Genomic DNA, 26264 nt, shown 5'->3' with positions numbered 1-26264 from the left:
TGCTTTTTAAAAAAACCACATCAGTCACTTTATTCTTAAGTTTGTACTTTACAAAACCACAAGGGAGAAGTCCTTGAGGGGGAAAGGGGTAGGGGAGTGGAAGATGGTGAAGGGGGGGACGAGGACACCCCAGAAATGAAGCCCCCCCATCTTGGGGGACCAAGCAGAGACTGGGCCCCAGGCCAGCCCAGCAGGGCCTCTCATGTCCTGGCTGTACAGAGCTGGGCCAAAAGACCTCAGGGAAGGGTCACAGCTTCTAGAGACTGTCACCATTAGACAGGCAGCCACAGGCTGAGGCTTCTGGCAGCCCAAAGAAGGAAGTGGGCCTCCCCCTCCCAAGCCAGGGGAACGCAGCCTGAGGCAGGGGTGAGAGCTACCCGTCCAGCAGCTTTAGGATGCTCTCACGCTCCTTCAGAGTCTTCCAGGCCTGGTCCTTCTCCTTCTTGGTGGGGGTCCGCTTCTTCTGCCGGGCAGCCATGATCTTGCGGAAGGCGTCCATGACCTCATTGTCTGCCATGCGGACCCGCTGCCTCAGCTCCTGCCGACTCACCTCCTCCTTTGCCAGCCTGTGGGGACCAGCCGGCCAGGTGCCATGGGAAGCCTATCAGAGTAGGGCTCCTCCCTCTGCCAGACTGAGCCCACCCCACTACCCAGGGCTGCCACTCCTGTGGATCGTTTCATACCAAAAAGCAAAGTTATTGAGCCACGCTTACATGGTGCCCTGTGCCAGGTACTACATCTTCAAAAATATCAGCTCAGTTAATCCTCCTAATAACCTTGTGAGGTAGGTACTATTATTCCTATGTTACCAGTGAGGAAACTGAGGCTCAAGGAGGATAAGAAATGCCCCAAGATCCCACAACTAGTGAGGAGGAGATCTGAATCAAGGCAGCCTTGCTCCAAACAATCTTCTTTAAAAGGTGTTCTGGGGGCTTCCCTGGTGGCACAGTGGTTAAGAATCCGCCTGCCAATGCAGGAGACACGGGTTCGAGCCCTGGTCTGGGAAGATCCCACATGCCGAGGAGCAACTAAGCCCGTGAGCCAAACTACTGAGCCTGCGCTCTAGAGCCTGTGCTCCGCAACAAGAGAAGCCACCGCAGTGAAGAGTGGCCCCAGCTCTCTGCAACTAGAGAAAGCCCGTGCACAGCAACAAAGACCCAATGCAGCCAAAAATAAATAAATAAATTAATTAATTAAAAGGAAAAAAAAAAAAGTGTTCTGGTGCCAGCAGAAGACCTGCTTACTTCAGCAACCAAATTCCAGAGCAAACTAAGGGTCTAGACAGCCGGAGGTCTACAGGAGGTGAGTGAGATACCAAACTGACCCCTCCGAATGGAACCTGACCTACAAATTCAATTCATGGTGGAGCTGGAAGGTCACTTAGAGATCTATCTAGTCCAACCTGTTAATTTTTCAGAAGGGGAAGCTGCTGCTCAAGGCAAGAGATGCCTTGCTTAAGGCCCTGCAGCTAGCCCATGCAGGGCTGAGGGCTGACCGCTGGCCTTCTGATAGCCAAGCTAGTTCCTTCATTGCCCTTTACTTCTGTAGCTGCACATCCCCACTTCTCTCTCTCTCTCCCCTCCCCCCTCCCTTCCTCAGTACTCTTTCATCTGTATTTTCCTCTTCTTGCCCTTGAAAGGGAACTAGAAAGAGGCTTTGGATTCAGCCCTGGGCTCCAGTCACAGCTTAGCTGTTTATTGGCTGTGTGGCCTTCAGCAGGACACTCATTTCACTGGGCCTTTATTTATTGATTTATTTTTTTTGCGGTATGCGGGCCTCTCACCGTTGTGGCCTCTCCCGTTGCGGAGCACAGGCTCCGGACGCGCAGGCTCAGCAGCCATGGCTCACGGGGTCAGCCGCTCTGCGGCACGTGGGATCCTCCCGGACCGGGGCACGAACCCGTGTCCCCTGCATCTGCAGGCGGACTCTCAACCACTGTGCCACCAGGGAAGGCCCTCACTGGGCCTTTATTTCCTCATTTGGTAAACAGGGAAAACTACCACCTACGACCTGGGCTATAGCAGAGATTAAGTAAGAGGGTGTACATAAAGCCCCTGGTACATCGTAGGCACTCAGTATACCCTCATCCTTAAATATGCCAGCAGCTTGCCAGCAACTTCTACTTCTAATGATGCACATCTTTACCAACCACTCACGTGGTGACCACAAGCCCTTTGCCCTGCCTCTCTTCCTAACCCAGCACAACGTCTAAGACACAGGCAGAGGTGGCCTAATGAACGAGCGTGCCCTGCTCTATTGGGGCTCTGTGAGGCGGAGACATAACACCTGCCTACGAGGAGCAAGGGGACTTAGTTGGGCTGCTTCTCTGTCTCCCCAATAAAAGGGTAGCCACTACCATGATCTCCCGACAGATACCACCTGCACCCTTGTTGTGAGGAGTGCAATGCAAGATGGACGGGAATGAATAGAAAATTAATGACATCGCACTAAAACACTGGTCAGTTCCTGGTGAGGGGCTGGTAGTAATCACGGACGCTCAAGAAAATGTTAACAGTTGATAAACTGAGGTGGAGAGTATACCGGCGTTTACTGTACTACTCCGTCAGATTTTCTGTGTGTATGAAATTTTTCACAAAAAAACTCTGGGGGAAAAAGAAAATACGCATGGAAAGACTTAAAAATAAACCACACAACAATGCGAATATAGTTAACACCACTGAACCGTACACTTGAAAGTGGTTTAGAGGGTAAACTTTGTGTTATTTGTTTTTACGACAATTAGAAGTGAATAAGCAAGTCACAGATGCCTGAGCTCTAGTCTGTGGAATGAGAATCTGTTTGAGACGAAACCAGTGGGGTGGTGCCTGACACTGACATTTTTTTCAAAGCCCTCCGGGTGATTTAGAGGCCCTGCTGGGTTTGGAAAGCCTGTCGTAAAGCTCCCGGAAGGTCACCAGCATGGCCAAGGCCTCGCTGGCCACGCCCTGGCCCGGGCATCTTGTCCACACTCACCTCAGCAGGTCGTGCTTCTTGGTGCGGTTGTGGGCGCTGAGCGCTTTCAGCTCGGCCTGCCGTTTGCGCAGCTCCGCCAGAACTTCGTCCTCCGAGTCCTCTGCAGGGCGATCCTCAGATTCCAGCAGGCCCTGGGCGATCAGCTCCTCCTTGATGCGGCTCTCCAGGGACTTGGTATGCGGCACACTGCAGGGAAAGGCAGTGCTCAGCTCAAGGGCCAGCCTGCAAGGGGGGACCGCTCTGAGGTGCCCAAGGTTAGTGAACACCTTCCTTTCTCTTTGGGCACCGACTCTCTATCTATCTACACATAAAAATATAGAGACAGACACATCTGATCTTGTTGTAAACATAAGCAACAGATATCGATATGCTGTGTAATATAAAATACAGAAGAACCTACAATGCTAACGACCCAAAGAGAATCACTATTTTGTTACCTGTTACTATTATATATATTACCATCTTCTTACCATATGTTATGTTATATATATAAAAATGTCTTTTATGTTCTTATATAACTACTATACATATTCCAGATTTTGTTCCATAGTATTCCCACTTGTTTAATTTATTATTTTAGCTTCCCCCCCCACGTACCAACATTTAAATATATCTTAAGTAAAAATAGGATCATATTGTCTGTATTGTGCTACAACCGACAGTTTCCACTTATCACTCTATTGTTTACATCTTTGCGTGTCAGTTAACTATATTTCTCTAATACTATTAATAGCTGCAAGTTATTTCATCATACGGAGTTATGACAATTTCGTCAACCAGTCTCCTCCAGGTGGACATTTAGGTTGTTTATAGTAAGAACAGGGCCAGGAGGAAAACGCTGTACTAAGCCTGTGCGTGTGGAAATCCTGGCCCAGCACGCACCTCTGACTTCTGTTGCTCTCTATCACAATGTCCTCAGTTTCTCTATTAATGAAGACCACCCATGCTGGGGTAGACAAAAGTCAACAGAAGCAGAGGCCACACTGTGAGGTGTGGACAGGATGTCACTCACCTGAAGGGTTTGTTCTGATTGCGGGGAGAGGTGCTTGCCCCGTCAGCCCCCGATTCTTTTCCAGACATGTCTGGAATAGGAGAGTCCTCCATGGGGGAAATAATATTTTCCTAGAAGAGCGCAGAAATGGATGGAGGGACAAAGAGCTGTAGCATTACCATTTTCCTGACCTACAAGGACAGTCTTCACATACCAGAAATATCTTTTTCTTTTTCTCATCCCACCCTCTGTGGGAAGTCTTCCCAAACCGACTCTAAAAAACTTTGATCATTTTAAAAATTCTTTTTTTTGTACTGATACCAAAAGAAGGGAGCACAGAAGAGCGATGGCAACACTCAACAGTGGTAATGAGAAGAGCTACGGTATGTAAGCCGTTTGCAACGCACCAGGCGCTGCGCTAAGCACGCTGCGGCAGAGGCTGCCAGCTGTCCAAAAGCCATTCTCGCCTTTCTTCCACAGTAGCTGGGCTTATGGCTGCCCATATACACCACACTTCCCAGCCTCCCTTGCAGTCAGGGGTGATCATCTGACAAACTGTCTCCAGTGGAAAGTGATTAGAAGAGATAAGAGCCACAGCTGGCCACGGCCTTCACACACTCCTCCTTGCTCTTTTTCTGTGGACTTGGAGTGGCAATCGCACTTGGAGTGACCTTGTGCAGAGTGCATGTTTAAGACAGCAAAGCCAGCATACGTGGGGGCCCCGCCTGATGGTGTGGAACAGAGATGTCCCCCTACCCCCACCTCAGCCAGCCTGGAACGTATGCCCGGAAAGATGTGGGAGAGAAAGACGCTATCGTGTTTGAGACAGCCAGGAAACTGAGGCTTAAGAAGTGAAGAGAGGGCTTCCCTGGTGGCACAGTGGTTGAGAGTCCACCTGCCGATGCAGGGGACGTGAGTTCGTGCCCCGGTCCTGGAAGATCCCACATGCCGCGGAGCGGCTGGGCCCGTGAGACATGGCCGCTGAGCCTGTGCGTCCGGAGCCTGTGCCCCACAATGGGAGAGGCCACAGCAGTGAGAGGCCCGCGTACAGCAACCCCCTCCCCCCGAAAAAAAGAAAAAAAAAAGAAGTGAAGAGATATGCCTAAGGGCAGCCAGCAGGCATAAAGAAAGGGACCCTGAACCTGGGGTTTGAGTCCTGCTTCTATGTATTAGCTGTGTCACCTCAAGCAAACAGTTCCCTTTTTTAAGCCTCGACCTTGTTGGGTGTAACATGGGGTTAACCACTGTCTTTGTCTCTAACGAGAGGATGTTTAGAAAGCCCCTTGCACGGGGCCTTTAGCCAACGCTCAGCAAAAGTAACTGTGGAGTAGTGGCTACCTTGTGGGAGGTTAAAAACTGGGAGGGGCGTGAGAGGGCCTTCGGGAATACTGATGATGTTTTCTTTTTTGGTCCTGGGGCTACCTGTACAAGTGTGCTCATTTGTGAAAACTGATCAAGCTGTACATTTATGATCTATGTTCCTTTCTAAATGTATAATGTACTTCAATAAACAATAAAAATTAAACATTGAAACAGAGCGAACACAGTTCTTGTTTTGGGCTGGGGTGCTCACCTCCACCAAGGCCTGCAGGAGTCGCTGAGTCAGGGCACCAAAGGGGCACCCGTCTTCCGGCTGCTCGTGCTGGGCCTCAGACTTCTTCAGCAGGGCATCCACATCTGAATCGAGCAGAGAAGGGGTGGGCAGGTGTGCTGAAGTGCTAGGAACTCAAGTCCTGGCCTGGGGTGGGCAGGGAGGTGAGGGGCCTACCTTTCGTGTCCAGTTCAGTCAGCGGCCCCGTAAGGCCTTTCTTCTTGTCGGCCACGGCTGCTGCCCGGGCCCCGTCCTTCTGCTCCTCCAGCAGGTCCTCCTGTGCCCAGCGCTGGGAGTAATGCTTCCCCAGGGGCGGGATCTGTGGGAGACATCCCATCCGGTCCCAAAGCAGTAGATACAGGCCATTCGTGCCTGGGGTGTCAGAAGTTCTCTGCGCACCTGGGACTGCCAACAGGCTCTTCGTTCATCCCTCATTGCTTCGTTTACCTGTCTTCCCAAGTACCTAGCCCAGGGCCAAGGCCTGAGCCTGGTACAGGTGAGAAGAGATAAAGGAGATAAAAATCTCTACACTCACAGTCTAGTAACGAAGCCAGGTACGTGCAGAACTGAAACACACAGACGGCAATACTGAACAATTTCCAAGATGTAAGGTGCAAAATGGTGCGTGTACATGGACCTTTTCCGTTGACAGCTGTTATCTCTAGAGAGAACTATAGATCCAAGGGTCAGAAGTGAGAGGAAAATATCTTTTGCATCGCTTGAACTTGTTACTGCCTGTATGGATTACCTTTTCAGATAATTTTTTTTTAAATTCAGACAAGTGAAGTGACAGAGGTAGGTCAAGGTACTGTGGCAGCACAAAAGACAGACCAACCTTCTGCTGAGGAATCTGCAAAGCCATTTTGGTGGCGGTAACATGCGACCAGGGGCTCAAAGGGTTTTAGTTTGCCAAGGGGAGAAGGGCATGTGCAGAGGCCCAGAGACCAGCAAGGACCCTGTGTGGGCCTGGAGTGAGGGTGAGGTGCTTGGGGGGGCTGGTAAATACAGCAGTGGACAGGGAGTGTGGCCAAGGAAACTGGAGAGGGGCACTGGGGCTGTGCCACCAAGGGCTGAGACGCTTGGATTCGATTCTGTAGGTAACGGGAGCCAAGGGAGGCCATGTCATGAGCACATCCGATCATGACAGCTGACCTATGGGAGAATTCCCCACCAACACTTTTCTGTATTTTCTACATTTTCTTTAATGGAACGTTTTTTATTTCCATCATAAAAAGATAAATTTTTATATATTAAAAAAAAGAGGGGCTTCCCTGGTGGCGCAGTGGCTGAGAGTCCAGTCCGCCTGCCGATGCAGGGGACACGGGTTCGCGCCCCGGTCAGGGAAGATCCCACATGCCGCGGAGCGGCTGGGCCCGTGAGAGCCACGGCCGCTGAGCCTGCGCGTCCAGAGCCTGTGCTCCGCAATGGAAGAGGCAACAGCAGGGAGAGGCCCACGTACCGCAAAAAAAAAAAAAAAAAAAAAAAAAAAAAGAGAATCCCCCTAGAGCAGTGGTCCCCAAGCTTTTTGGCACCAGGACCGGTTTCGTGGAAGACAGTTTTTCCATGGACTGGGGTCGGGCACCGGGGGGGTGGCTCAGGCCGTAACGTCAGCAATGGGGGAGTTGCAGATGAAGCTGCGCTCGCTCGCCCGCCGCTCACCTCCTGCTGTGCGGCTCAGTTCCTAACTGGCTGCGGCCCACTACCAGTCCATGGCCCTGGGGTTGGGGACCCCTGCTCTAGAGGGAAGAAAGTGTTAAGAGGCTGTTAAGGTGAAAGCTGATGAAGGCTTGAGCCAAAGCAGAGGGGATGGCAATGAGAGAAAAAGGGAGGATCTCACTGAAGAAGATGCCTTAGGACGTGGTGACCATTTGGAAGGGGTAGAAGGGAGGAAGCTGAGAGTTAGAACTTGGGTGTCTGGGTGGGTTAATGGAACAGACGGGAGGCTAGGCAGGGCAGGGAAGGAAGATGATGTACAGCACTGCGATCTTTGATTCTGAGGCACCTCTGAGCCTTCTTGTTCTCCATCACATCTATCTGGGCCTGGGGTCTCTACCTTGTAATGTTCAGCCTCATCTTCTGGGGGTTTCAGTAGCTCCTCTAGCGTGCGCACCTCCTCACTGGTGATATCGGCACAGTAGGGCTCCACCGAAGCCCAGAATCTGCAGAGAGAAGCAGAGCCTGAGGAGGTACCCCCTGCCCCACCAGCCTAAGCCCCGGGCCCTTCCACAGCCTCCAATACCCAAATCCCAAGGCCCATTTATGTCCCCTGGCCCAGAACCTGTTGGGGGCGTCATTCTTGGGGATACGTGGCACGTCGATTGGGTCATCAGTGAATTCATATTCCTGGATCTTGGGCTGAAGGTTTTTGGATTTGGGTCGCCCAGGGCCAGGGCCCGGCCCATGTCCGGCCTTCCCTTCCAGCTTCTGCTTCTTGGGCTTCCCGTGTTTTGGGGGAGCACCAAGCTCATGGTCTCGACCCAGCTTCAGGAATCGTCGGTCACCTTTCTTATCCTGCCAGTCGGTGAGGATCTGAAATTCACAGAGACTGTCACTGAGGGGGAGAAGGGAAGACACAGGACAACTCTGTCTCTCGGTGAAAAATAAGGATCTAGAACTCAAGAAGGCTCCAAGTCTCTCCCCCTCCCCTTTTTATCTAGCAAACGCCTACTCATCCTGCAAAACTCAGCTCCTTTTCTGTGCCCATCTCACAGGATTTTATTCAAATATTTCTCATCATTTCATTCACTTGTTTGTCTGTATTGATTCACCTCTGTAGCACCCAAGCTGGTCACACAGCATCAGGCAGTTCAAACAAGTAGATCACATCTCAGTGCACATTAGCCCTAGGAAAATACGCTGGTGCTAACTTCCTGGTGGAAGCAAGCATGCCTCCCAGCAAACCTTTACTTCAAATGTCACCACAACTGGGAAGCCTTTTCTGAAATCAGTTATACAATGCTAAAATACAACTGATTGTGCCACAGCCCCGCTCAAAAAGCTTCAGTGGATTCCCAGGGACCACAGGTTAATTTTATTCATCTTCTGAAGTCCAGTTAAAATGGCATCTTCTTCCTCTATGAGTATCTGTTACTTCATACCTCCGCTGTAGGCCCAATCATGTTGTCTGGTCATAACTAGAATAAACAGAGTACTTTGTCTCTTCAAGAAGATTATAAGCTATTGGAGACCAGGAAGTTCATCTTAACCATCTCTGGTCCCCAGGATCTGGCATAGCACCTGGCACCCAGGGCTCAGAGAATATTTATGCCATAAGTAGAAATAATGAGAGTCATACCAGTAAATAATGTTTGACATGCTTATTTAGTGTGAGACGTTGGGCTGAGCCTTTGCAAAAAGTCTCTCTTTCAATTCTCACAAAAGCTCTGAGGTAGGTCCTATTATCCAGCCCACTTGGCAGATGGAGAACTAATCCTCAGAGGCAGGAGGTAACTTTTGCAAACGTTGGAATTTAGCGTTGGCAGTAGCAACACTAGCAAGGACTTAGGTCAGGATTCAAATCCAGGCCTCCCCATTCCAGTTCCCCCAGTACTCCTGACCACAACAGCACTTCTCCTGGTACTTGTCTGACCTCCCCTTCGCTTTCGTTGGCAAACTCCCCAAAGGCCAGAATTGTCCCAATTACCTCTCTCTAGTGACTAGCACAGGACCCAGAACATCGTGGGGAGTGAGGGTCACTAGCTGCTTAGTGAATCAGAAATCTCACAGTGTATGAGGATCATGCATATTCTTGCATATTTTCCATGTCACGCAAGCCCAGTTTGGGTCTCTCTCTTCCCCACTAAGCTCCTGTAACCCAGACCTCAGCAGATGAGGCTAACCCATAACTGGTCACAGTCCATCCCTGGTGATGTACCCTCTGTGGGGTATCACCTGGGTTTCGGCCTCAAGCACCCGCAAGCGTCGGCTGGCAGAAGAAAGAAGAGTCTCAAGCTCCAGCTGCAGAGTGTCCAGCTCCTCGATACCGATGCCATCATCCTCAGAGCGGGCCAACACTGCTGTGTAGCGGGGACACACCTTCAGGTGGTCCACAGACTTGAAGTCGTGGAACTGCAAGGGGCAGTCCTTCAACTCACTCATGGCCCAGGATCGGGGACCCTGTGGAGCTGGAGAGGAAAGGACCACTGATTGGGGGGTGGGGGGAAGTGGCACAAGAAAAGCCCAAGGGCTCCTTCCATCCAGGAGAAAGTCAGGCTTCAGTAACCTACTGACAAGGTTGATGGCACAGCTCCTACTCGTAGAGCACCTGCTGTGTGCCAAGTGAGGTGCAGACACGTTACTGGCTTCTCCTTGAATTCTTCACCCAACCCCATGAGCAGGAAGCATGCTCATCTCCATTTTACAGATGAGGAAACTGAGACTCTGTAAGGGTGGGTTCATGTCCAAGCTTACCAACATGCAATTTGAATCCAGATAGTTTTGAGCCTGTGCCCCTAACCGCCATGATATACTACGCTTGTCTTCCAGATGCTCTTCCCTTCAGTTCCACTCTTCCTGAATTCTGCAAAGCCTCAGAGTTCCAAGTATCCCATACTTACTATCTTAATGTTCTTTGTGCCTCCCAACCTCTCCTTGTCTCACCCCTCCCCACCTCTGCCCCTTCTCTTTGCCCCGGATAGTAAAGTATGTGGGCTGGTAAGCCAGATATATCTGGATTCAAGCCCAGGCTTGACCAATCTCTATTTATGTAGCCCTGAACATGTTGATCAACTCTCCTGAGTCTCGGTTTTTCCATCCGTAAAATGGGGCAAAAGAAGCCTGAGTCTGCTTCCCCATAAGAAGTCTGAATCTGTAAAATGGGGTAACAATAGTACCTACCTCCCTGGGATGTTCTGAGGATTAAGAGATGATGCCCGTCAAGAGCTCAGTTCAGTGCCTGGCACAGGAAAAGTGGGGCTGGTTAATGGCTGGCCCCACCCATGGATCGCCCCAATGTCCCGCCTTTAGGGTCCCAGTCCTCTAAGAACACCCCACCGCGGCCTCCGCCCCCTCTCCCTCCTCCTTGCTGCCTCCCACGGCCCCGCGGCCACGGGAGGGGGCGGGGAGTTCCGGTCGGTGCGAGCAACCGCCCCGGAACTGGCTATGTGCGGGGCCCCTGCAGTTGACGTGGGGGCGGAAAGACGCGAGGGCCAGACCCTGTGTCTTTCGGAGGATGGAGGATTGCGTGCAGCAAGCGAGCCCGCTGCAGGTGGGGTGGAAAGGGTATGCCTCGCGCGGACCCTAGGGAACAGCCCGGCGCCGGGGGGCGGGGCTCGGCGGCCGGGTTCTCTGCGGGGCAGTGAGTCCCGCCGAGCCCCAAAGGCTGCAGGTAGGAGGGGCCCGGAGAAAGGATGGGGGCGCAGAACCGGAAGGATCGAAGGGCTCCTCCGCCTCGCCTTGTCCTAATATGGTGCCTAACCTGAGGCCGGGCCGCACCATTGCATGACTATGAGGGAAGAAGGCGGCAAAGACGACAAGATGGCCAGAGTCGCAAGCAAGAGCTCCATGGGTAACGGGAGAAGCTTGAGTAGTGACTCTACACTTCAGGAGCCTAAAACTACCAAGACAGTCCTAGGGGGAAAACTTCCGAGGGGCCAAATGTTCTTAGCCTCATCTTCCCCCGCTCGGAGCGTTGATGGTACAGTCCAGACGTCCGGGCGGAGACTGCGGCTGCGCTTCTCGCGAAAGGGAAGGCGGCGCGGGACTGGCCACTTCCGCACTTCCGCTTTCCGGCCCAGCCAGCGCCCGCGATGGTGAGAGACGGGTCCAGGGCCAGGGACCCCCGCTGTTCTGTCTCAAGGATCTGGGTCTGGGGGAGATGCGGCTTTGCAGCGTAGAGGCTCTGGGCCGAGGGATGCAGGGGGTGTGGGGGCATCGTGAGGCTGGGAGAAAGAGGGCGGGGCGGGGCCGAGGTGAGGAAGGGGCGAGCGGGGGACGCCCTTGTAAGAAGCAGGCCTTGCGGCTGCATAGTCTGGTCTTTGAAGCAGGTGGGGGATACTCAGGCATGGAGGAAGCCGGAAGTGGGCCCCCCCTAGGTTCGTGGTAGCGCCTCGAAGGCACGTAGTAAGACTCAGCCCGTAGTAGGGCCGCAGAGGCACGTAGTAGGGGCACCTCCCCACCCAGAGTAGACCTTCACTAAATACACTTCCCTGTTCTCTCTTGCCCGCTTGACCCCACAGTTCTCTCAGGGGAACTTCCACACTTGCTTATCCCACTCTTCATGTTGCCAAAGCCTTGCTTCTGCCTCACTGAAGGATCTCTTTTATGCTGCTTTTACGCAGACCCCTTCCTGGTCATAACTCAACCGTATCAGCTTTACTGTAGAATATAAGCTCTCATACTGCTGACTCCTCCCTTCCAGGAAATCCTCTTGATAACTGTGGGTGTTCCTGGCAATTGAGACTTTGGCTCACTACCTTCCTCTTCTTTGCACTCTCTCTGGTGATACCTATTTAATGTACAGGTTTTCGTGACCGCGTGATTTATGGTGACTCCTAAATCTACCTTCCTAGCTCTCTTTCAGGGTTCACCTGGATATCTTGAAGACACCTTGAAATTAGACCTCTGGATCAAAACTCATCTTCTCTCCCTAAACTTGCTCGTCCTCTTGTGTTACTTATTCCGCCTTTGTGTTCTCTTATGTCAGCTAGAAAGCTGGGATATTCTTTTTTTGTTTTAATTTAGGCCATGCCTCTTGATTTTTTTAAACATCACGCTTGTTGAGGTATTACATGAGAATGTGTCTGTTCTGTTTTTGAAAGGGCAGGCATCACAGGGCTAGCCACCTAAAATGCACCTTTTTCAGATTTACTGTCTGAATTTTGAGAGATAATCTTGCTTGTCCTGCATTGCCACAGGCCAAGCCCTCATTACCCTCCTTAAATAACCTCCTCTGCCTGCTCTCTCACTTCCCTCTCCTCCAGTCCATTATCCACAGAGTTGCTATGCAACTGTAGTCATGTGTAACTTCCTCCTCAGAAAGCCCCAGCAGTTCCTTACCACCTTAAAAGAAGAGCTAAACTCAGTAGCCTGGCATGTGAGATTCCCCATGAATCTCTAGGCTACCACTGCAGCCTCATCCATTGAATCTAAAATGCTTCCGGGCAACACTGTACTGGTTACTACTTCTGGAACTCTTACTGCCCTTTTTTGTTATTCTGATCTTGCTTAAGTTATTTTTTCATTCACTTACTTATTCTACAGAAACTGAGTAAGGCAGTGTATATGTAAGGTGCTGACTGAGCTAGGTGCAGGGCATGTAAATTTGAATAAAATAGACATGGTCTGTTGACCATGGAGCTTACAGTTTAGTGAAGGAGAAAATTACTTTATTAAAGATATATAAAGGATATAAAGGGTGTGTCGTTGTAAATTATAGTAAGTGCTACGAAGAGCGAAGTCAGGAAAGGCCTCTCTGAGGAAGGAGGAGGCCTTCCCTGAATAAGCCAAGAGCTAAAGGATGATTTAGGCAAAGAAGGGGGAGAAAAGCCTGCAGATAGATGGTTTGGCATGTGTGAAGGCCTGAGTGAGAAAGAACTTGTAATACGAGGAACTTAAGATAGGCCAGTGTAGCTAGTTGCCGTTGCCTCTATTGGGAATGTCATTCTACTTTTTAATCATTGTGAAGTCCTCCTAATCTTATTTCCATCTTCAAATCAAAACCAGTTTCTTTTGCAAATAAAATTTGTAAATCTGTTTTACATTTTACCCATTATGTCATAGTTACTTTCTCTGTTTTCCTGACCTAGTTGAGCTGTTTTAAGGATAGAGAAGGTCTTAATCATCTTTGAATTCCCAGCCCCTAGCGTGCCTGGCACACTGTAGATTTATACATTTGTTGGCTCAAAAGGTAGATTGAAGATAGTCATTAACCTGTATGCTTCTAGACCAGAGTTTCTCAACTTCAGCACTATTTGGGGCTGAATAATTCTTTGTTGTGCATTGTAGGATATTTAGCGGTATGCCTGACTTCTGTCTACTCAATGCCAGTAACCCCTACCCCACCCCGAGTTGTGAAAATGAAAAATGTCTTGACGTTGCCAAATGCCCCCTGGCAGGCAAAATGGTCCCCTGTTGAGAACCACTGTTCTAAACCTAGAATGAAAGGCACCTTGAAGGCCTAGTCTCTTCCGTTTACTGTAGTATCTGAGAGTCAGGGACCCTGAGTACCGCCTGGCTCCTGTGTAGCTGGACTAGGGGACCAGTGGGTTTGGTGAGACAGATTCTGATCCTCTGTTGGCGTTTTTCCTACAGACTGCCACTCTCCGTCCCTACCTGAGTGCCGTGCGGGCCACACTGCAGGCTGCCCTCTGCCTGGAGAATTTCTCCTCCCAGGTGGTGGAACGACACAACAAGCCGGAAGTGGAAGTCAGGTAGGGAAGGTGAAGGGGTGGGGTTGATGGGTGCAGCACCCAGAGGTGACTGTGTGCCATGAACAACTTCCATCCTGGAGTTGTCAGTACAACTACAGTTCACATTTTTTGTCTTGCTGCCAGATGAACAATGGTTCTCAATTTGAAGTTCAGAAAAGAGGGTCAGTGGGTTGGCAGGACAAAACTCAGGGGAGAAGCTGCTCTGCAGTCAAGATTGCTTGACCCAAGGTGTGACTTCTCAGCGTAGGGCCATTTGGGAGTTATCTCCCGTGGAGTTAGTGAGCCCTTTGGCAGTTCAAGGAGAAGACTAAGAATTTAGTTACCTGAGATGCCATCTCTCTTCTTTTCTAACTTAAAGATCAAGGATTCCCCCCACACCCACCCCTGCCAAAAAAAAAAGACAAAAAAAACCCAACTGGACTCTTCCATCGTCTACTCCAAATATTCCGTACTTGGGATAATTTTCTCTTATGTAATTTATGTTTTGTAAATAAATTATTGTTTTTCCCCTTTAAAATTTAATCTGGGACATGTACAACTGAGATAAGCAGTGTTACCACACTAAGTTGATATGATTTGAATTTAAGGAAACTGACAAGATGTTAGGATGTGCTTTGTTATGCTACTTAACATATATGGTTTCCAATAGGCATTTTTAAAGGATAATAGCTCCCAGATAGCACCACCATAGTTACCTACCAAGTATCATCACAGGGATCCAGGGACATCAAAATGGGAACTGAGCTGAGAGGGATCTTAATGCTGAACAAGTGAATCCTTCTGGATTGATATTAAAGGAGGCCAGACTGTTCGATTTTAGCATGTCCTTATCTCTAAGGCAGGCTCTCTCCTCATTCCCTAAACAGTGTATGGGTTTGCTTATAGTTATGAAAATAAGAGCTGTCACTTGTAAAGCTCCTACAATGTGCCAGGCACACTGTTAGACACTTGACCCTTTTTGATCTCTCTCAGTCCTCAGCAGTGAAATAGGAATCAGAGTCATTTTACAAATAAGGAAGTTGAGATTCCAACAGGGTAACTTGCCCAAGGAAAGTAACAGAGGAGGCTGGATTTCAATACATTTTCGCCCTGACTCCAGAGCCTGTGCTCTTTCTGCTGGAGAACATCCTTGCTGGCCCCCATCTTGGAGCACCCCTGCTTGTGAGTCTCCTATTCCTTCGACTCTGTGGTCCCAGATAGTGATTCTAGGTCCTGCTGTGGGGTCTCCTTGACCATTCTGTTCTTTTGTAGTACAGAAGCCTCTGTGATTTTGTGTTTTCAGGAGTAGCAAAGAGCTCCTGCTACAGCCTGTGACCATCAGCAGGAATGAGAAGGAAAAGGTTCTGATTGAAGGCTCCATCAACTCTGTCCGGGTCAGCATTGCTGTGAAACAGGTGAGCTCCCCACAGATCCCCTGCCTCACCGGGAGGCCAGGGGCCCCCATGTGAGAGATCAGCATGCCAGATTCAGGGTGCAAAGAAACCCAGGTTCTATTACCAGGAAATGATTTGCGAAACTCATCAGCTTGGTAGAATAAAGAGAGATCAGCCCCATCTTCTAGGCCTTGCTCTGGATTAGAAGGCAGGAAATGTAGCAGCCAAGGCTACAGGCCAGTTTGGTGTCAGGTCACAGAACTTTTCCTAAGGAACGAAGGATAAGTCCAGTTCAGAAAAATAAGCAGTAGCAGTATCAATTTGATAGCCATAAACTCCGAAAGTGAGATTTAGGGTAAAAATATGAAGTGTAATTTCTTTTTCTTTATCTTATTTTTTTTGTTAACTATTTCCTTGTGATCTGTTGAAGTCAATCGATATATATATTTTAAATTTATTTATTTATTTATTTTTGCTGTGTTGGGTCTTCGTTTCTGTGCAAGGGCTTTCTCTAGCTGTGGGAAGCGGGGGCCACTCTTCTTTGTGGTGCGCGGGCCTCTGTTGTTGCGGAGCACAGGCTCCAGGCACACAGGCTCAGTAGTTGTGGCTCACGGGCCCACTTGCTCTGTGGCATGTGGGATCCTCCCAGACCACGGCTCGAACCCGTGTCCCCTGCATTAGCAGGCAGATTCTTTCTCAACCACTGCGCCACCAGGGAAGCCCCACTTCTTTTTTTTAAAATAAATTTATTTTATTTATTTATTTTTGGCTGTGCTGGGTCTTCGTTGCCGTGTGCAGGCTTTCTCTAGTTGCGGTGAGCAGGGGCTACTCTTCCTTGCAGTGCATGGGCTTCTCATTGTGGTGATTCCTCTTGTTGCAGAGCACAGGCTCTAGGCACGGAGGCTTCAGTAGTTGTGGCATGTGGGCTCAGTAGTTGTGGCGCACGGGCGTAGTTGCTACGCGGCACGTGGGATCCTCCTGGACTAGGGCTCGAACCCATGTCCCGTGCATTTGCAGGTGGATTCTTACCACTGCGCCACCAGGGGAGTCCCAGGAAATGTAATTTCTTATGTTTCCTCTGTGTTTCACAAATGTCTGACACTCCCATTACCACCATAGTTTCTGCCATATTTATCGACCACTTGGACACTTCTTTACTTAATAGATTTCTTTTTTTTTTTTTTTTTTTGTGGTACGCGGGCCTCTCACTGGACTCTCCCGTTGCGGAGCACAGGCTCCGGATGCGCAGGCTCAGCGGCCATGGCCCACAGGCCCATCCGCTCCGCGGCATGTGGGATCTTCCCGGACCGGGGCACGAACCCGTGTCCTCTGCATTGGCAGGCGGACTCGCAACCACTGCGCCACCAGGGAAGCCCTAATAGATTTCTTTCAATTAACTTACTGTCTTTTTAAAAAAATTTTAATTTATTATTTATTTATTTATTTCTTCTTGGCTATGTTGGGTCTTCGCTGCTGCAAATGGGCTTTGTTTAGTTGCCACAAGTGGGGGCTGCTCTTCATTGCAGTATGTGGGCTCTCGGCATGCAGGCTTCAGTAGTTGTGGCACGTGGGCTCAGTAGTTGTGGCTCATGGGCTCTAGAGTGCAGGCTCAGTAGTTGTGGCGCACAGGCTTAGTTCTTCCGTGGCATGTGGGATCTTCCTGGACCAGGGCTCAAACCCGTGCCCCCTGCATTGACAGGCAGATTCTTAACCACTGTGCCACCAGGGAAGCCCAACTTATTTTCTCCTACTTAAATTTTTTTGAAAAATAAACTTTGTGCCACAAATGGAAAAACAATACCACTTGCCAAATTGAGGACAACTCTAAAAAACAAGCACATTAAAAACAAAACAAGGTTATTAAGTTCTGACTAGATACTTTTTGCCTGTAGGAAGCTCTAACCCAAGGACCTGCTCTCTTTGTTGAATGGGGAGATTAACAAGTGTTGGAGGCTGTTAAGGGCGCGTCTGCCCTGTGCAGCAAAATTCTTCCTTCAGAAAGGCTGAGAGTTCATCAGGGGGAAACTTTGGGGATTGTTTGATGTTCATTGTTACTAAAGTGGAGAGCACCTAAGGTTATCTCTGATATACTTCACAGTATGTATCACAGACTGGAAAATGTAGCACTAGTGAAATAAGAAAGGAAAGGGTAGTTTTGAATATAGATGTGGGCTCTGGAAGGAACAGGTAAAAGGTTTGGGTTTGCCAGGACTTCCCTGGCGGTCCAGTGGTTAACACTGCACGTCTACTGCCGGGGGCACAGGTTTGATCCCTGGTTGGGGAACTCTGCATGCCATGCAGTGTGGCCAAAAAATAAAAATTAAAAGAAGATTTGGGCTTGCCAGAATTACTTTTCTGGAATGGGTGAAAGCAAGATCATGATAACGTCCCATTAAGTTGGAGGGCTCTAATGTAGTAGACCCTCTTTTCAGTTGGCAACCAGTTACCCCACGATTCAGAGTTCAGGTAGTGGTGTTCCAATACCCAACCCCACTACCTCCAGCGAACCTGGGAGAAATTGCAGTCAGAAGACCAGGCTTCAGATCTCTGTTGGCCTAGAGTGTCAGCTTTAGGGAAACACATTTCTCCTTTGCTCTCACCAGGCTGATGAGATCGAGAAGATTTTATGTCACAAGTTCATGCGCTTCATGATGATGAGAGCAGAGAACTTCTTTATCCTCCGAAGGAAACCAGTGGAGGTGAGACTGTGATCCATCTGTTTGTGATACGCAGAATTCTACTACCGAGTCAACTGTCACTGGCCTGGGATTGTTTCTAGAACTGGGATTGCTGCTCTCCCAGCTGTAGGGCACCCACAGCCTTAGTTGAGAGTTGGTGTTCATTTCGGCTGTTGTGGGAATAAGGGGAATCAGCTTAGGAGGCTGGGTCTGCCTCAACCACGGAAAAGGCAAAAGAGATGAGATGCGTTGTGCACCTTCCCAGAGCCTATAGTCTAGCGGCAGAAAGGGCGTGATGAATCAGAAATCTGAACTCTGCCACCAACTGCATCATAGTCTCAAGGCCACAGTTGACATTGGGTCAGTTGTTGCCTGACTTTGTACTTGAGGCCTCTCTGCAGACTCCCTGCCAGATCGACTCTCTGCCAGTGACTAAGCAACTACCACACGGAGCAGCCAACACCGTCGTCAGACGCATTAGACACGTCAGCCAAGCTTGTCCTCATCCTGAGCTAAAATCTCTCCTGGTCCTAGATCTAACCTCCAGGGCCACCCAGAATAAATAAAATTGCTCTTCTACACACAGCCCATCTGATAGTTAAAGACCTCAGTCCCGTCCCTCTCCCACAGCATCTTCGCTTCTCTCTGGACTAGATGTTCCTTTTGTTTGATGAGATTCTTCTTTGACAAGATTTCCAGTCCCTTCACTCTCCCTTGACTCATTCTGAATGCAATCGTCTGTGCCACAGATAGTCTGCCAGAGATGTCTGATAGACACAAAATTCTCACCTGGGTTTAGTTGATCCAACTGTCGGTTCCTTGGATCCAACATACACACCCCACCAGAGAAGGTGGGCTGCTGCCTGAAGGGCATGTAGCTTGGGATAGGGTCACGCGCAGCTGGAAGCATGTGGCTAAGTGGACGTAGAGGGCATGGCCAGCTCAGCGCCTCCAGGATGCTGATTGTCTCCTGTTTCTTCTCTCCCTGCTCCCCGCCGTCTTCCTTCCCTAGGGGTATGACATCAGTTTTCTGATCACCAACTTCCACACAGAGCAGATGTATAAACACAAGTTGGTGGACTTTGTGATCCACTTCATGGAAGAAATCGACAAGGAGATCAGTGAGATGAAGCTGTCAGTCAACGCCCGTGCGCGCATTGTGGCCGAGGAGTTCCTCAAGAACGTAAGTGTAGGGGCCTTCCTGGTTTGCTTCCAGAAGTGGAAAGACCTGTGGGTCGTGCTGAGAACTTAGCATCTGGTGGGAAAGTGGTGCCAACTGTGCGTGAATCTTTCCTGAGGCCTCTAGGAACTCTGGTGGGCTGCAGGTCAGCCCGATGTTTTGGGGCGGGAGGGCATTTTCCATCTCCAGGTCCTGGGGGATGCCTCCCTTAGTCGCTCCTTTCTACATCTCAAAATGTACACAGTCCTTCCCTGTATCTAGTTCAATCCCCGAGTGAGGCAAGTTAAATCCATGTGTGAATTTTCTAGGAGTATAGGGCAGTTAATCAGAGTATAATTCCACTTCTCAAACAGACTGGAATAGTTTCCTTCGGCATCTGCTTCTCAGGCTTACAGTCATGATTTCTTCAGCCTGTTTTCCATCATTTTCGTGGCTTAAGTCCTACAGATCCCTCTTTAGTTGTTTGTGCCTTCGTGATGGAAAGGACTGCAGCCCTATGAGGAGGACGAATGTTTACACCGATGAAGTGATGACACAGTTGTTTTTTAGTCATTCACGACATACCTTCTTTTTTTTTTTTTTTTTCTTTTTCCAAACAATCCTTGGTTTGTTGTTATGTTCCCCTCAGAGTCAACTATGATCCCTAGATGGTAGAATTAGTATTTACTCCTACCAGTGCATACAGATCCAGCCCAGGAGGAGCTCAGATTCCTGAAAATGGATATTACACCCACTTCCGCTGGGCTTTAATTATACTGAGGACAGCCAGTGTACAAAGTAGCTGTACTGTGCCCCCAGGGGAACGCGCTTGTTCAGGTCACACAGGCCGCAGAGTCAGGCCACCTGTGTGTGAGTCCGGCTCCACTGCTTCCTCGGGCATGTTACAGAACCTCTCGACTAAGCCTCAGTTTCCTCGGCTATGAAGTGAGACTGTTAATTAATACGTACCTTTCAGTGTGGTTGAGCATTAATGAGGAAATGTGTACAAAGCATATCACCTGGTGCATAGTAAGCTTCCCCTGTATTGTAGCCCAAGGTTATATGGCTAGGGCACTGGGAGGCCTCTGAATTCAACTGAAGAAAAATAGTTCTTGTCCCAATTTAGTATTTGGGTCATTCATTCAAGAGTCATTTAGTGAGGGTCAATGAACTGTCTCCATGGGAAATGAGTCTTCATCCTGCTCTAGGCTGCCAGCCACATAAGTGAAAGCACAGAGATAAAAACAAAAACAAAAATCTGCCCTTGAACATCTACTTCAAGTAAGCAGGATACATTGTGGAAAAAAAAATGCTGAAGGGCTCAAACCACCTGAAAATATGATAAATGCAACATGTCTCTTCCCCATCGCTGAGTACAAATTATGACTTTTAGTTGACACGTATAAACTGAGCTGAAACAATGTTGTGGGTTTGATGCCCGTTAAGGGTGCTCTAAGGAATCACCCGCTATCACAACATTTGTGTGACTTGATTCATAAGCTGTCATTAAATATATGATATGTAACATATAAAAAAAAAAAAGAGTCATTTAGTTGCTAGAGTAATTACATTTCTGTGGTAATACAGCTAAGAAAGTACATTCAAGTATCTAATACCTAAAACAGTCTTTGAATCAGGTGTCATCCCCATTTCGTAGATGCATTATCTGGGCACTGGAAGTTAAGTCATATGTCCAAGGTGCCTCAGCCAGTAAGTGAAGGAACCAGGAATTGGAGTTTTCAGACTCAAAGATCTAAGATAGTATTATGGCATCAGGTGCATGTAAGGGTCGGGCCGGTAATGTACATGAGTGAGGCGGGCTATGTGGGGATCTGGTGAGCACATGCCTCACCTGAAGAGGATCACCACCGCACAGCTCTGGCCCTCCGTGGCTTCATCAAAAGAATCTCAAAATCTGGATCTTTGTGCGGTGTACTATATTTTCAAGGTTGGCTAATTCATATTCATATTGACTAATTCATATTCTTTTAAACTGTGGCCCAAACAGTGCTCATCTTTGGGCTGAGTTCAGCCCGTGGGCCATTGGTCCACAATCTCTGGTCTATAAAATGTCCAGGGCTGTTCTAGGCACCATGGGAGATATTTGAGGTTAGAAAGCATTTCAAGGGCCTGTCTTACTTGGAGGACCACCCAGAGCTTGACACAGAGTACCAGATCCTGGGTCCCTCTCTGAATCCCCAAGCATTTGCATGTGAGCCCTCATTTCTTTTCTTTTCTTTTTTTTTTTTTTTTTGTGGTACGCGGGCCTCTCACTGTTGTGGCCTCTCGCCTTGTGGAGCACAGGCTCCATGGCCATGGCTCACGGGCCCAGCCGCTCCGCAGCATGTGGGATCTTCCCGGACCGGGGCACGAACCCGTGTTCCCTGCATCGGCAGGTGGTTTCTCAACCACTGCGCCACCAGGGAAGCCCCTGAGCCCCCATTTCTAAAGAAGGCAACCTCAGTTCACCAAGCAAGGCACTGTGACAGGGCTTTTTGGCAGTCTTTGTGGCACGCCAAGGGGAGCTGTGGAAAAACCCATGTCACCCTTAATTTTTCTGCCTTGTCCAGTGCTAGGTTTTAGGGCCAGTGCCCCAAAGGTCAGTGCTGAATGCTGGCTAAATTAGAGTGTGTCCAAAGGGTGTCCTGAGACCCAACCCTGCCCTGCAGAGATCTGACTACAGCTGCAGCTCTCAAATCAGCCCACCTCCCCAGAGCAGGCCTGCGAGGATACAGTAATAACCATCATTCACCGCCTCTTGGTTCTCTTGACAGTTTTAAAGCATCTGGCTGGATCTCGTGGCCTTCCCCCTCAGACTCCCCCGTGTCTCTGCGAAGGCGTCCTGGAGTTACTCCCCAGAGCAGCGGCGGTGACGGCAGCGGCGGCAGCAGCAGCAGCGGAGGGGAGCTGGGTGTCAGGGTGGGCATTAGATGCGGGAGGGGGGGTTGTGCTTGCTAGCTGGGCAGCAAAGCAGCAGTGGACCTGCCCCAAGGCCACATGTGCCTGGTCAGGCTGGCTTCTGATGTTCAGTCCCCTGGGCCGGGACAGATTTTTTTTAACGTCTTGAAACTTAAAACTCTGTGCTTGTAGGAGACTGTAACCTTTTTGTCTTTTTTTTTTTTTTTTTTTTTTTTTTAAACAAACAACCTCCACCTCCAGTGGCTGTGACTGGTCCCAGTGATTGTACCTTATTGGTCGCTGTGGGTCTGGGCGGGCCTGGAGCCAGAAGGCGACTACTGTTCCTCCCTGGAGCCACCCCAGGTGGGGAGGGAGGGAGGGTTCAGACTCCAGTTCCTCTCGTTCTCTTATTTCCTTGGGCCAGTAGAAGCGGTGGAGATCCTCTGCCAGCTTCCTGAGCTCTGCCTGAAGATGGCCACCCAGCACTGGTTGGGGACAAGGGCTGAACTGGTGGCCACCAGCCACGCCTAGGAGCTGGGGCCTGAAAGCTAGGCAACCTCTGGCCGCAGGGGCCTCTTCGTGCGCTCCCGGCCGAGGGGCCGCTGTTTCGCCTTGTCTTTCAGTGCAGTGCCTGTGCTAGAGGTGGAGAGGTGAGTCCTCCAGAGCTTCCCAGCCGGGGCCTCCTGCCCGCTCTGGCTCCTCTGCTCCCACGCTCGCTGTACCTTTTCTTATTCTGGTGGATCCTCCCTCCCCTAATTAAAGTCTCTTTTTGCCCCTCTGGGGGTGCATGAGGTCTGTGCTCTCTGTGTATATGTGAAAAGAGAGGAGGTGAGGCTTTTTCTTCCCTAAAACCATCTGGCTGGCACTTGGGCCTGGGGGTCCCCACCAGAGACAGTTTCGTGATTGGCCTCTGGTGTTGGTCCTGCCGAGAGGGCCCTAACCCAAGAGACCTCCATTGCATTCCAGGCTCCACCCATTTCTGAAACTGCTCTCTCTTCCTATATAGAGCTTTGGTCCTTTTCACGTAAGGAGCTCATTTGGGCTAGAAGGTAACCTCAGAGAAATAATGATCCCATTTCATGGCTAAGGAAACTGAAGTTCCATGAGATGCAGCAGCCTGCCCCAAATCTCCCAGCTAGTGAGCAAGAGGGTAGAGTTCAGTCCAAGATTTCTGCCTTTACCTGTGCTAAGACAGTAATCACTAGCCACGTGTGTCTAATTGTTACAGTTAAAAAAGTTTAAAATCTACTGTCTCAGTCCTACCAGTGCTCAATAGCTACAAGTTGCTGATGCTTGCCGTGTCACAGGGTCTGTAAATAGAACATTTTCATCATTGCAGAAAGTTCCTTGGACAGCACTAAACCTTAGTGATAACTTGAAGTTAAAAAAAAAACGTCTTGAGTCTTACTGATGAATTTGAGCAAGTTATTTATAGTTTGTGCCTCAGTTTCTTAAAGTGGAGATAATGTAAATCTGACACAGTACCTGCCATACAGGTACTGAATAAACAGTAACTATCTTTCCATCAGCCCAGTATCCAAGCTGTTTGGTAACTTCCATTGTGCTGGATGTGGGGGATGACATAGTCTCTGTCTCAGGGAGACTTGGGGGCCAGTAAAACGGCTGGGTGTGTAAATAGGTGTGTTGAAACATTTCAGATTCACTAGTGGAAGTCTCGGGGTGGGGCACGGGGTGTTTTTATGGAAGAGGATGTCAGGAAATGTTTCAGAAGGGTTGGCTTTTTGAGCTGAGTTTTCAGAAGTTTCTTCCATGTGGCCAAAAGGGGTCTCTTGAAACAGGACAAGGTACTGTTAAAGAAAGGATGGAGGGGCTGGGGGTGGGGGCGGCTTGGACAGCTATCATCCCCTTTATGACATTACCTCTGTGACTCTCCCTCTCCTGCCTTGCAGAATTAGGTGTGCCCTTCTCTGGGGCATATGGCTGTATCCTAGCTTTGCAGTGAATGTTGCTCTCGTGAAGGTGATCACGGTGAAGGTGGATGTCCACTAGAGTGTGGTAGCTGCTCACTCAGCCCTCACAGGACAGCATTGCCTGGGTGAGCCAGCCAGAACTCTGATTTGGCACAGATCCGTCTCCCAGGGTTCAGAGCCCCTAAAACCAAATTTGCTGGCTGGTGAGTACAGACTGGATGGTTGCCAATCAGCCGGTCCTCTCCTGACGGCATACCTTTTGGGAAGCCCAGTCACCAGCCACAGGGTTGGGAAGGGTGATTTCAGTGGTTAGGGTTGTCTGGACGGCGCCGTGGAGGCCCCACCGTCACTGTATGAGCAGATCTACCAGTGACTAACAAAGCTGGGTGCATGGACTTTGCTTGAGTGGGCATTGCTAGAGTTTGCCTCGCACGCTGTCCATTTGATAGGCAACTGATAGGCAACCCTTCTGAGTGATGACATGGACTTGTGTTTAATAGCATTTCTGTTTCAGAGTGGGGCTCTGGAGTCAGAGCTGGGTTCCAGTGCTGCCTCTGCTGTGCGATTTAAGGCAGATTATTTAACGTCTTGGAGCCTTATTTATCTCACCTGTGACATTTGAGGTTAACACTTTCCTACTGCTTCCAAAAAGGTTGCTTACAGTCTTGTCTTGAAGGGTGTTGCATAACTTTTTTTCTGCAGTCGACTCAAACAATGATACTTTATTTCTGAGGGGGTTTTTTTTGGGGGGTGGGGGCGGGGTGTGTTCTGCACTTCATTATTTTCCCCATAATACTGCCCTGGCTTTCAAATCTACCCCCAAGGACCTTACCCTAGCTCCATCTGCCAGGTCCTGCATATCTGAACAGGTCTCACCGGGACACTGGCTTCCTTTTAGTTCCCCAGGAAGGTTCTTACTCTCTCAGGGCTGTTGCTGAGACTTTCCTCTCCCTGGAATGCTATTCCTCCCCTGGCGAATTCCTCAACACCTTTGCATTCTGTTAGGCTTCAGCTTAAATGTCACCTCTTCAGAGAGGACATCCTTGATCACCTTATATGAAGTGTGCCACGTTCCTAGTTCATTGCTTGTTCATTTCCCTTATCATACCTACCCCTGTTTTATTCCTTTGTTGCTTGCTTTTTGTTTTTTTTCCCTTCACTTGGCTATAAGCTCCGTGAAATCAGGGACCATCTCTAGGTTCTTCCGGTCCCCAGCATCTAGCTCACCACCTAGCATGTGGTCCCTTATGAATATTGCGGAATAACTGAAGCCCCAGGAAGCGCTGGATAAAGAATCAGGACTCTTGTTAGAAACTGGCGGACCAGTGCTCTGCGCTTCCAACTCCAGCGCCCTGTTCATTAAGGGTCTGGGGCAGGTGAGGCTCGGAGTTTGGTCTGCTGGAAGTAGTCCGGCCGAACCCGCCACCCGAGGCCTGATTGTGCTGGGTGAACGGTTTCTAAGGCGACAGAGAACAGAGGGCGGGGCCTCAACGGAGGGCCCAGCTCGGGCATGGAAGGGCTCTCCCGCGAGATGTGGCTGCGCGCGGAGGAAAGGCGGACCCTGGGGCCCTGGGAACGCGCGCGCAGCGAGGAGCGCATGCACGGCCCCGGCGCGGCGCGGCTCCTGAGGGCGGGGGAGCTGGGGGCTGCACCCCGCGGCTCCACCGCCAGGTACCGCCAGGACGCAGGTCCCGTGTGCAGCTGGCCGCGAAAGCCGCTGCCGCCCGAGCCCCGCACCAGCCCCCCCCGCCCCATGGCTTTGGGCGCGCCACTCCGAGTTCCGGCTTCCAGAGGAGGCTCCGGCAGGCGGCCAACGCTGGGCCGGCAGCCCAGCCTCGGCGTGCCGCCTAGGCTGCGACCTCGAGTCCTCGGCCCACGGCAGCCACGCCCAGGGAGCCGCTGATCCCCGCCCCCTCTGGGCCCTCGCCCACCCCGGCCCAGGAGGACGCCCCGCCGCAGGACGGTGAGGCCCCTTGCGGCCCGCCCCTCCTGGCCCGAGGCGGTTGGGGCCAGAACCAGAAGACTGGGGGCGGACGTGGGGATCCGGAGAAGAGCTGTAGAGGATGTACATCCGTGTGGAGAGAGAGAAGGGGTGCCTACCCCAGCCCCACTGCGCATTTTTCTGCAGGTTCTCTTGTCCTTTGGCGAGGATTCTCCAAGGCGTCTCAACACATGGGCCGGCTCAGAAACGCCAAGATCCACGTGGAGAGAGCTATCAAGGTGGGAGGGAGCTTGGGGGTCTAGAAAGGGCCTGGAGAGTGGCTCATCCTGCCTCCCTGCACTATTTTCTCCCATCCTTAG

At 50.2% G+C, this 26264-nt stretch overlaps 3 protein-coding genes across 7 annotated transcripts in view; 2 read left to right on the top strand and 1 right to left on the bottom strand.

The window, feature by feature from the left end:
* On the bottom strand, positions 1–10964 carry TADA3 (transcriptional adaptor 3). 3 transcript variants are annotated; one of them, XM_067043491.1, is made up of 10 exons: positions 10919–10964; positions 10392–10449; positions 9447–9679; positions 7834–8084; positions 7609–7714; positions 5733–5874; positions 5538–5641; positions 3986–4095; positions 2974–3159; positions 1–566 (listed from the first exon to the last, which is right to left on the bottom strand). In XM_067043491.1, the coding sequence occupies exons 3-10, from the start codon at positions 9651–9653 to the stop codon at positions 374–376; spliced, it is 1299 nt and encodes a 432-aa protein (XP_066899592.1). In that variant the 5' UTR covers positions 9654–9679; positions 10392–10449; positions 10919–10964; the 3' UTR covers positions 1–373. The 3 variants fall into 3 exon arrangements, with proteins under 3 accessions (XP_066899592.1, XP_066899591.1, XP_058933663.1); XM_067043490.1 differs by having other exon boundaries at positions 10709–10942; XM_059077680.2 differs by having other exon boundaries at positions 10793–10928.
* Positions 10678–22823, top strand: ARPC4 (actin related protein 2/3 complex subunit 4). Its single transcript, XM_059077711.2, has 6 exons — positions 10678–11305; positions 13806–13924; positions 15207–15318; positions 17901–17996; positions 18988–19158; positions 21909–22823. Exons 1-6 carry the CDS (start codon positions 11303–11305, stop codon positions 21912–21914), a joined length of 507 nt encoding a protein of 168 aa, XP_058933694.1. The 5' UTR covers positions 10678–11302; the 3' UTR covers positions 21915–22823.
* A 2711-nt stretch (positions 22824–25534) lies between these two features.
* The window catches only part of TTLL3 (tubulin tyrosine ligase like 3), a 30476-nt gene continuing 29746 nt past the window's right edge, over positions 25535–26264 (top strand). The window contains exons 1-2 of one of the 3 annotated variants that reach the window (XM_067043471.1): positions 25535–25634; positions 26092–26183. In XM_067043471.1, the coding sequence (XP_066899572.1) occupies positions 26136–26183 (48 nt within the window). In that variant the 5' untranslated portion in view covers positions 25535–25634; positions 26092–26135. Of the gene's footprint in view, positions 25927–26091; positions 26184–26264 lie in introns of all 3 variants that reach the window. The other 2 variants (XM_067043472.1, XM_059077649.2) reach the window with 2 other exon arrangements.

This window comes from Kogia breviceps, chromosome 10 (genome assembly GCF_026419965.1).
Source record: "Kogia breviceps isolate mKogBre1 chromosome 10, mKogBre1 haplotype 1, whole genome shotgun sequence".
NCBI lineage: Eukaryota > Metazoa > Chordata > Mammalia > Artiodactyla > Physeteridae > Kogia > Kogia breviceps.
The sequence above is the reverse complement of the archived record's forward strand: the minus strand, read 5'-3'. Positions and strand labels throughout refer to the sequence as shown.

Coding starts and splice junctions, on each gene's coding strand:
- TADA3 (XM_067043491.1), bottom strand. CDS start 9,653: ATGAGTGAGTTGAAGGACTGCCCCTTGCAGTTCCACGACTTCAAGTCT. Junction 5,642..5,732: donor GACTGAACTGGACACGAAAG/GTAGGCCCCTCA, acceptor TGCTCGATTCAG/ATGTGGATGCCCTGCTGAAG. Junction 567..2,973: donor AAGAAGCACGACCTGCTGAG/GTGAGTGTGGAC, acceptor TGGTCCCCACAG/GCTGGCAAAGGAGGAGGTGA.
- ARPC4 (XM_059077711.2), top strand. Junction 15,319..17,900: donor TCAGCATTGCTGTGAAACAG/GTGAGCTCCCCA, acceptor TGCTCTCACCAG/GCTGATGAGATCGAGAAGAT. Junction 17,997..18,987: donor TCCGAAGGAAACCAGTGGAG/GTGAGACTGTGA, acceptor TTCCTTCCCTAG/GGGTATGACATCAGTTTTCT.